This window comes from Heptranchias perlo, chromosome 6 (genome assembly GCF_035084215.1).
Source record: "Heptranchias perlo isolate sHepPer1 chromosome 6, sHepPer1.hap1, whole genome shotgun sequence".
Classification (NCBI taxonomy): Eukaryota; Metazoa; Chordata; class Chondrichthyes; order Hexanchiformes; family Hexanchidae; genus Heptranchias; species Heptranchias perlo.
In genome coordinates this window covers 42063317-42074525 of record NC_090330.1, presented here as the reverse complement: position 1 = coordinate 42074525, position 11209 = coordinate 42063317, and the positions used below count along the sequence as shown (strand labels likewise).

At 39.2% G+C, this 11209-nt stretch overlaps 1 protein-coding gene across 1 annotated transcript in view; it reads right to left on the bottom strand.

Moving 5' to 3' along the window:
• Positions 1 to 1879: 1879 nt before the first annotated feature.
• LOC137322510 (beta-galactoside alpha-2,6-sialyltransferase 2-like) overlaps positions 1880 to 11209 on the bottom strand; it is a 66717-nt gene continuing 57387 nt past the window's right edge. Inside the window, exon 5 of the mRNA XM_067985437.1 lies at positions 1880 to 2130. Coding sequence (XP_067841538.1) covers positions 1880 to 2130 — 251 coding nt within the window. The remainder of the gene's footprint in view (positions 2131 to 11209) is intronic.

Genomic DNA, 11209 nt, shown 5'->3' with positions numbered 1-11209 from the left:
AAAGAAAATTAACTTCATAATTACAGCACAATCTATATGTTCTGACACAAGAACATGCACATTACAAAGATAATCGACTTAACTTTCAACTTCGGGCAAGGCATAAAAAATGGGCGAGAACGGATCATATAATCAGACGGGGTATATAATGGGTGGTCAATCCGATCTCGCCCGTTTCACGCCCCCGCCAAAGTTCAAAATTCCGCCCATTATGTTTAGAAAATGCAGGATGGTATAATGTACAATTACAATAAATTGTCATAAGAAGAATGCTAAGCAGGATTTGATTTCAAACCAAATTCTTAGAGGTGAAATTGGTTTTCACCAGTAACACGAAACGGGCTCGTAGCGAATTGGCAGCCATTTTACATCGCGCCCGATTTTCTTTTCCATTATACAAACGAGGAAATAGTCCACAAAACTACTTTCTACCACTAGATGTAACTAATTAATCCAGTAAATATTCGTTTTTAAATTAAAGTTGCGCTAAAGGCGTCTCTTTCCCATCATTCGTGACAACAGCACCTTTTTTGTTGTCAGGGTACAGTGTGACTAAGTTATTGATTGTTAAGTATTTAGGCCTTAATTCTGAAACCATTTAAGGATTTTTTCTGAGATTTTTGATGAATACTCCCATTTTATAGCTTATTTGGTAAAGTATTTCATTTTTCCTATATGCCCTCATGCGGGTCTGCCTAGGCAACTGCAGTGGCACTCTTTAGTGCCCCAAGAGGGCCAGAGGGGAACCCAGAGTAACCTGCCCACTGATTTCCCATTTCTTGTTATGCAGACGTGTCTGCCCTCCACTAGAACACCTCCCCCCCACTTCATAGCAACACAGCTGAGATTGGTAACTTAAGTGATGAATCATAGGTCTGAAGTACATCCCATCATGGCGAGGTATTTAGAACTCCAACTCACTGTTACGTTTGGCAAGGTACTTTGGCTTGATATGCTGCAAATTTTATTGGGTTACAGCAACAATAAAAAGTTAACATTCAGGAAGGGAGAGGAGATTTAAATACACGCACCAAATTACCCAAAATATTGGGGCTCTAGGGCAATTAATCTTGTCCAATAAATTTCAAAAAAACTACAATCCCGTAAGAATTTATCAATAGTCATTCCAGACATTTTCAGGTGCAATATTTAAATATTCCTCTGCATATTCATTATATTTTGTACATTTATACTGGCATTGCATTTGGAATTTTTTTTTAAAGTTAAATATGTTTCCATTTAGAATATCAAATCCAAACTGTTATTACCAGCTGAGCAGAAATGTGAATAAAGCACAAACAACCCAGTCACATACTTTACCACTAAATTATACACTACTGTCCTATTATAGTGGATTAGAGGAATCACGTGTTTGAAAAAAGGGATTGCAATTTACTGCAAAGTTATCCACAATGCAAAATTTAACTTTTGGTGGTAATTGCCACTAAACTGAAAATGCTTAAATAAGAGTTCCAATTGTTTAAAACATCATCTAGCCTATATAATAGCAAAACCAACAACCATTTTTACTTAAAACCACACAGACCCTATTCATACAACAACCTCTTAACAAGTTATAGTGGTGTGGAAGGAAAGGGGAATCTTTTCTAAGTTTATGGTCTAAACTTTTAACTGAAATTTGACATAATTTTAGATGGCACTCTTTAAGTATAGTGTGTTGTAATACATTTGTACAAAATACAAAAGCTTCTCTATGATGGAACAGGATTGTTTTGTAGTCTCAATGGCTCATTAACTTGATACTACCCTGAAATTGGTCCTAACTAGTCATTTCAAGTATTTTGTTTAAGTTTCAGCATATCTGTCATGTTCTGTATTGCACTACATAATCAGCCATCATTCTGCAGCACAAGGTTCATTATTCTCCAGAACACGTTATGGTACTAAACCCAGGCACAACAACCTTTCCTTTTGTATATAAATCTGCTTCCATTCCTTTGTTCATCCGTTGCACCAAAAGTTTCTCATATAGCAAAGGATGATAGGCTCCCAACGTACAGGCAGCATCATAGTACCGCTCATGATAGTGACATAGATCAGTCTGTCTGATGGAAGGGATATACTCGTAGATACTGACGTTATCACACAAGGACATCATAATGAGGATTCCTGAAAAATATTTCAAAACAAATGATTATTTCAGCAATTCCACCAAAAAATCCTTAAAATAAAAACAAAATTTGCTTTAGATCATCCATCTATATATTATTAAAATCGATATGGTCTGTCATCTTTCCATTCAAAAGTTCAGTCAACACTCCCAATAGGAATTTCAGTGTCAATTGTTTCAATACCTGATGATGCCTGCCCTATCACTTTTTAATGGCTCAGAAATTGCTTTTAAAATAATGGTGAGCCTAACAGCACTCACCGTTATTAAGGGCAAAATTGAAGAGCAAGTTCCAGCGACCACACATGCGCAGTTAAATGCAGAAATCCGGAACTTGCTCTTCCTGGTTCACCGGCGATGTGACAGCTTCGCCTTAAAGGGATATCACCGGCTACAATCAATGGAATCAATGGACCTGCACCAACTTGCTCTCCTGCCCAGCTGGAAACGAACTAATCTTGCCACAAAATAGGTCTGCTCAGTTTTTTAAGTCTAAACTAAGTTTTAACAGCGTGGTAAGTCTTTATGACTGCCAAACAACCTCTCTGGCATTAAAAATTAAACTTTTAAAAATGTAGAGTCTCATTATTCCTGATTTTAATAGTTTTTGGACATTTTTGAAAAAATTAAAATTAAAAAAAATCTTAATTTTTTTTACTTTTTCCTTCTGTCTCTTTTATCTGAGTCTTAAACTCATCATCTCTATTTTGTGTTCTCTATGTCATTTTATAATACCTTATCGGACACATCTGGGTTTTTAGTCTGCGCGGTTTGTGAATGAACTGCACTTCCTGGTTCTCACAGTATGGCTTGCTTCAAGTTGATTGGTTGAGGGGCCTTAGAGATCCTTTCACCACTCACATAGCCCGGGAAAGAACGCTGATGTTTTTTGAACTCGCAGTTCAAGGAAGTTGCCGCCAAAAAGAACGCGGTAACTTAGTGGTTCGCCGCTCGGAGCAATTTTCGGGCCATTAAGATTTTCCCATTAATATGGCGGCCTGTGGTTGTGTAATGCATGCTCTCACCAGCAGGTGGCATTGTGGAGCAGATTTATCAACCTTCAACTCAAATTTATTTCTTTGCAATTTTTTTCAGTGACAGAAATTTCTATTTTCCCAAATAAGGGTTTAAACAAAAACAGAATAATACATATATCATGCTAACATGATTAAATTTATCCTGAATTGTCTTTTGAGTCTTTTAGTGTTTTCATTAAAGTTTTTACTTGAAGCTTTAGCATGTCTCAAAAGCCTGGGCTTCAAATGGATATTTTTACCTCATAATGGTTAAGAGTGAGCTTTAAACACATCTTTGCATTCTGAGCATGTACAGGATGCAGAGTTCCCCAGCATACAATCCATGCATCAACAGGAATTGAAGAGCAGAAGGCCAAATCCTCTTATCCTGTGAGAATCTGAGAGTTTCTTTGCTTTTTCAGAAGACTTTGAAAGAAACTGGAAATTGAATTCTCCAAGCTTTGCTTTCAGTCAAATTATGATTTTGTATAAATATATTACAATTGCGCTTTTCTATTATGAACTCCTTACAGATAAACAGAAGCAGCAGTGAACAGTATGAAGTGTGATCATGAGAGACAGCAGTGGGAATAATAACAGATGTTCACGGTTTTTTTGTTGATAGTAAAGAAAATAGATTTACAGATAATAGATTTTTTGTACTCAATGATCGCTTTTGATTGAAAACCCTTTAAAAAAACCCTTAATTATTTTCGAAGTTTAACAATTTTTTATATAACAATGATTAACTGATAATTAAGGTGGGTAGAAGCTTTATGTTTACCCTCATCTTATGAGTTTCATTATTTTAAAACTAATTGGATGGAACTTTGGAGGCTCGCTTTATACATAGGACAGCTTATACGAGCATTTACATGGTACAATAAAGAGGCAAAAAATCACCCATCTCTTCCAGATGTTGCTCATCTCATTGTCCTCAACAAGGTGATGTGTCCCCCTTAGGTGATGCAATAGCCAACATTCCCCCATCACCATAAACATGTCGATAAAACATGTGACACATGCCAATCTAAGCAGCTAAAGTACTTAGAAATGAGAAATTACTATGAAGTCTAAGCTTCCTTACCACAGGACCATCCTATTAGACTCACTGAGGAGATGGGCTGACTGGATGATGAGTAATAAGACAGTAAACAATGTCCCACACCTAATTCTAAAGGACAACAGTTATTGAACAACTTATTGAACCGTCTCCTACACACAACATCCCTTCTCAATTATTTCTGTATTAACAATCCTGTTCTGGCAGCTTTGGATCCTCCCAAATTTGTAGTTTCTTTGAAGCAGGCCTACCCCAATATTTCAATGGCTTGATGCATATCCCTGCATAGCACTGGTGTGAACAAAATGCAACATGACTGTACCATCCATGGATGTCTTTTAAAACTTAATGGGGTAAAACTGAACATCAGCAGGAGTGCAAAACAAAGACAATGGAAAGGAAAATCGAGAGGGGTTTATAACGGATGGCCAATCTGTTACCGCCCATTTTGCACCCTCCCAAATTTGAATTTTACCCCCAATATATTCTATTTAAAAATCTCTCTCTCACTCCTACAATAATGTTTTCCTTTCACTGTTAGAATCCAGCTGAAACCTATGTGAAGGGCTAAGACTCATAATATTGGATATCGTTAAGGTTGAAAAGAATGGGAAAAGAAAATGAGGTAAATCAAGAAGTTATGATTAGGTAATGCAAAGTTTGGGTTTTAAAAACTTGTAGATTGTAGAAGGAAGTGAAAACAAGGAAGCAAGGAATTCCTCAGTTGTGTGGTCCACAAAGCAGTTGAAAGCCTATCCCTTAATTGTAACTATGGTATGTAGTGGCTTACCAAATAAGCTGGTTTATGTACAGCATAATTTGTGAACTATTCCTCATATTGATGCATGATTGAAAAGCATATCAAAAATTGTCTCAGGATTCAGACTTGTTAAACCATAATTATCAGTAGTTTATGACCAGAACTGCTTTTTCATAGACTGCTGTAATAATTTGTTTCTACTGCCTCTCATCCAGTATTACAGATGTCTTCTCTGCTGTAAACCCATCTCAGCATTGACTACTTCAAACCTACGCTGATCAAATAAAACAGCCCTTCAAAAAAAACCAAAGATCCGAAAAGCACTGAATGACTTGCTATGCTCTGAAGCTTTTAGCAAAAAATAAGAATGTTCAGAAATCTTTTCCAACAATTAGCGATGCTAGACTACAATAGAGGAAATTTGGAATAGAGGGGAGCAATGAGTACTACAGACCGCTAAGATTTGTTTATAATATAGCATCTTAAAATCGTATTTTTATTGCCTAACAACATGTGTAAACCTTTTATCTTAAAAATCAGGATCTTGCAAATTTTTAAGGTAAATGTAACTTCTTTTGTAAGTCAGCTTACAGTTTTGAAGTAGGAACACCGCAGCCATAAACTGTGAGAGGTTGATTTATTTGAAGAGTAAGATGTATTTGGCTGTTTTAGCATTGAAACATTAATATTAGTATTGCCCAAGCGGATGATAACAGTGGAGCTAACACCTCGTTCTGATGTTGGTTTTTGTTAACTTAAAAGACACCAGTTACAGAGTTTCAAACTGGAAGCAAAAATGTCTGATGCTAGATAGTTATAAAAGGGAGGCATCTTGCCAATGGGAAAAGAATATTTTGGAAAAAAAAGTTGTTTTTCTGTGAAGATTATACCTTTGAAATATAGTCAATTTTCTGCACAATCTTTTCAAAATCTTTTTGTAGCCAAGAATTACCAGCTCAAATATCCAACTTTCTGATGACATTGGGTGGGTAAGTAGAATTGCTCTGATCGCTGTGTGCAACACTCTAAGTGCATTCAAAAAGAACATGTTCGCTATACTAGTGACCTGAATAGTGCTCCCTCCATTATATCTCTATGGCCTTATATGTGATGTAGTCAAAAATATGTATTAATATATCTAAGTATAAATTAGGTTTATAATTCTAAAAGAAAGAACAAGTTTGCTATATAGTGCCTTATCTAAGGGTCCAACATGGAATGAGGAGCAGATCACAGCCCAGTTCCTAGAGGGCATGGGCTGACAGCATAAAAAAGCAGAAATCCATAGAACAAAGTTTAAAGAGACCACAAGCAAATGAACAGATGAAAAGAACATATAAGTGGTCCAAGGAGAAGACACTGAAGATATGAAACCCAGCTAAATAGTAATAAAGGTATAGTGCAATTTGAAGGCTCCAGGACTGTAGATTTTACAGTTTTCTAGGCTCTTGTGGAAAATGAGGTTAATGAGGAATGGGCGCTGTGGAATGCTAATTCACAACAGAAACAGGTATAATAGATTGGAGAATAGCAGTGATAACTGTCTAGTGATTAGGACATTGAAAGAAAAGGTTACAACTCTGCAGAGAAGAGTATAGGCACTTATGGAGCAGGTAAATGTGAGGGGATTTCAGTGCGGCCGGCCAAATGGTCAGCCTGGCAGGTGGATGGGAGGGAACACCAACGGCAGGAGGCTGCAGCCAGGGACCCATGGGGACAGTCCCTGGCACTCAAAAGGGAGTATCAGCACCAGGCTCATAATCGGGGGAGGGGGAGAGGCTGGTAGTTGGAGCCAGGAGTGGGGGGGTGGGCAGAAGGTTCTGGGCAGTGATCGGGGGGAAGGGGGAGTCTTGCCACAATTGGGGTTGGGGGGGGTTATGTCCGCGATCAGGGGGTAGCCCGGTGCAACAAAGGCCTAAGGCTTTCTTGTGAGGCCCGGAGGAGCACTTCTGCCCACCTGGCCAGCAAGAACACCTGAAAAATAAATTTTCAACTTACCTGCTGGGTCTCTTCTGGCCCAGAATCCAGCTCTCGGCAGGTTCTGTGTGACAGTGGAAGCTGACACTGCCCCCACCCCGCCCCGCCCCCGGCTCAGGCCTCTGGTTGATATTGCAGATCGGGTTCTGATGACTATCAGGAATTCATTAACTCAGGGACAAATACTCCCAACTACCCTCCAACAACAGGCAGACATTGAGGGCGCGAGGTGGAGCAAACTCTTTATGTGTGAATGCCAGAAACAGAACAAAATGTCTGAACTAGAGATTGTTGTAGCAGTAGGGAACTAAAAAAGAAATAACCAAAACATGGTTAACCCCAATAGGTAGTGATAAATATAACACAATAGAATATAGAGGGGGTAATTTTCAACTTCAGTAGGGGTGGATAACTGGTAGTACCAGATTGGCAGCTCGATTTTCCTTTCCATTGAGTTCAATGGGTGGGGTGTATAACGGGCGGACGATCCACTACTGCCAGATGTCTGCCTCTGTCAAAGTTGAAAGTTACCCCCCGAGTAAGTGTCCAGGAAGGTTAGAATCGTTGGAAAGGGGGGAATGTAGATCTATATATTAGACATATTTGGGAAGTAAAGGAAGTAGACCCAGTAGAAAAAAAAACACTGAAATTAAATGGTTGGCGGTTTAATGTGGAATGAGAGCTAAAATAACACATGGAGTTTCCTACAGGTTATCAGGTCAGAGTAAAAGAGAAAAAATAGAATACTTTATAGTTTATAAAGAATTAGGAGGATATGTGAAAATAGTAAGGCCACATTAATAGGGAATTTGAATCAACCTAGTGTAAATTGGAAATGACGAAGTGGGAAATTTTTTTTTGATAAGGCCTACTATTGGGCGCGGGTAGCATGATCCGCTATTAACCCACGCCCAATGGACCCTGCGCAGGCAAGACGAGACTTTTGTGAGGCCTGAGGACTTACCTGCAAGCTTTATTGGAAATTAGCGTTGACGCGAGGATTCAATGCAGTTCGCACTTTCCACCACCTCTCTTCTTAAAGAGAGGAGGTCTCTTAAAATCTCTTAAAGGTAACTGGTACCTGTTATTTGCTAAAAATAACAGTCTGAACAGAGACCAGACATTGCACACGTAAAATACAGATGCAGGTCCTGTCCCTATGCTTACACACTGACGAGTTATGTTAAAACATTGAATAAAGGAACTGTCCCTCTAGATTGGAAAATTGCACATGTCACTCCACTTTTTAAGAAAGGAGAAAGAGGGAAACCAGGGAATTATAGACCAGTTAGCCTAACATCTGTTGTGGGGAAAATGCTGGAGTCTATAATTAAGGATAGGATGACGGAGCACCTCGAAAATTTTCAGTTAATCAGAGAGAGCCAGCATGGATTTGTGAAAGGTAGGTCATGCCTGACAAACCTGATTGAATTTTTTGAAGAGGTGACTAAAGTAGTGGACAGGGGAATGTCAATGGATGTTATTTATATGGACTTCCAGAAGGCATTTGATAAGGTCCCACATAAGAGACTGTTAGCTAAGATAGAAGCCCATGGAATCGAGGGAAAAGTACGGACTTGGTTAGGAAGTTGGCTGAGCGAAAGGCGACAGAGAGTAGGGATAATGGGAAGGTACTCACATTGGCAGGATGTGACTAGTAGAGTCCCGCAGGGATCTGTCTTGGGGCCTCAATTATTCACAATATTTATTAACGACTTAGATGAAGGCAGAGAAAGTCTTATATCTAAGTTTGCCGATGACACAAAGATTGGTGGCATTGTAAGCAGTGTAGATGAAAACATAAAATTACAAAACGATATTGATAGATTAGGTGAATGGGCAAAACTGTGGCAAATGGAATTCAATGTAGACAAATGTGAGGTCATCCACTTTGGATCAAAAAAGGATAGAACAGGGTACTTTCTAAATGGTAAAAAGTTAAAAACAGTGGATGTCCAAAGGGACCTAGGGGTACAGGTACATAGATCATCGAAGTGTCATGAACAGGTGCAGAAAATAATCAATAAGGCTAATGGAATGCTGGCCTTTATATCTGGAGGACTGGAGTACAAGGGGGCAGAAGTCATGCTGCAGCTATACAAAACCCTGGTTAGACCGCACCTGGAGTACCGTGAGCAGTTTTGGGCACCGCACTTTCGGAAGGACATATTGGCCTTGGAGGGAGTGCAGCGTAGGCTTACTAGAACGATACCCGGACTTCAAGGGTTAAGTCACGAGGAGAGATTACACAAATTGGGGTTGTATTCTCTGGAGTTTCGAAGGTTAAGGGGTGATCTGATCGAAGTTTAAGATATTAAGGGGAACGGATAGGGTGGATAGAGAGAAATTATTTCTGCTGGTTGGGGATTCTAGGAGTAGGGGGCACAGTCTAAAAATTAGAGCCAGATCTTTCAGGAGTGAGATTAGAAAACATTTCTACACACAAAGGGTGGTAGAAGTTTGGAACTCTCTTCCGCAAATGGCAATTGATACTAGCTCAATTGCTAAATTTAAATCTGAGATAGATAGCTTTTTGGCAATCAAAGGTATTAAGGGATATGGGCCACAGGCGGGTATATGGAGTTAGATCACAGATCAGCCATGATCTTATCAAATGGCGAAGCAGGCACGAGAGGCTGAATGGCCTACTCATGTTCCTGTGTTCCTATGTAAGTGCCAAAATGGTATCTATCACTTTAAATCAGCATTGCACACCAATTGTATCCATTTTCTCTCTACATGCTTCCGGCGTTCGGAATTTGCGCATGCGTTAATACCTAAATTAAGATGGCGTCCAGCGCACGTCACGCTGGAAACGTGCGTGCGCAGCCAAGATGCCATCTTGGATGTTCGAGAGGCTGCGTAGCACTGAACAATGGGCGCTATACAGCCCAATTTAGCGCCCTAAATGCCGCAGAGTCAGAAATGGTAAATACAATGCATGATTACTTCATGACTCAATTTGCCAGCTAAGCAACAAGAGGAAATTCTCAACATGCCTTGGTTATGGTAAGTGGCCCTAGCATCATACAGAAATGGAAATCATAGCACTTCTGGGTGACAACAACCGCAATATGATAAAGTTCAGCATGAGTTGGGGTTTAACACTGCTGAAAACCAATATCCAGAGATATGATTTTATAAATGCCAATTGCATAGGTATGAGAGAAAAGCTGAAACAGGTTGACTGGGGAAAATTATTTATTAACATCTCAGTAGAAGGAATACCTTCAAAGGGAAGAAAAATGAGGACAAACGAATACCTAAGATTAGCAAGTGTAGGCTAAAAAAAATGATCCTAAGCAGGTCACCAAGACAATCAGAAGTGAAATTTATAACGAACAAGTTCATAAGGCATACAGAGAGAAGGATAAGAGGGTCCAATGGGAAGATTATAGGAATCTTCAAAAGCATTGCTTAATGAGTGATCAGAGGAGCAAAGAGGGAACTAGAAGTAAGTATAACCGCAGATGCAAAACACAATAGGAGAATATTCTTCCAGTACCCTCATAGAAATAGAACAGTCAGGGAAGAGGTGAGAACAGTAAAGGATGTCAATGGGGATGAAACCGAGGATCAGCAACAATAACAACAACTTGCATTTATGTAGTCCTTTAATGTAGTAAAACGTCCAAGGCGCTTTCTTAGGCGTGTTAGCAGACAAAAAGAGAAATTAGTATATTCAATGAATACTTCCTTGAAGTATTCACTGGGGCGACTACAGCAACAAAAACCTATTGTAACAAAAGTACTGAGTGGAGTACTCCAGAGTTCAGAGCTCGGGCCCCTGCTATTCCTAATCTACATTAATGACTTTGATAGCATTGGGTTTTTGTATCAAAGTCATTAATGTAGATTTGGGGGCTGTCACAGTAACAAAGAAGTCAGGGACCTATAAAAGGATTTAATTAAAATCTGCAATTGGGAAATCAGTGGCAGATGGAACTCAACACAGGTAAGTACAAGGTGCGACACCACCAAAGGTGAAGCAGAAAGCCATCTGGAGGTCATAGTAGGTTCAGCACTAAACAATCAAATCACTGTGAAGCAGCAATAAACAATGCAAAAAGAATGCTTAATTATATTGGTGTTCATTGGAGTATAAGTCAGAAGACATCATGCAATAACTATAGTACCCTGGTCATCTCGGCTGGCACTTCAGTGCTGCACTAAGGGAGTGCTGCATTGTTAGAGGTGGATGTAAATCAATGGAATAAAAATTGGTTGGGTTCAATAACTGGAGGTATTATGCTTTGTCAGAT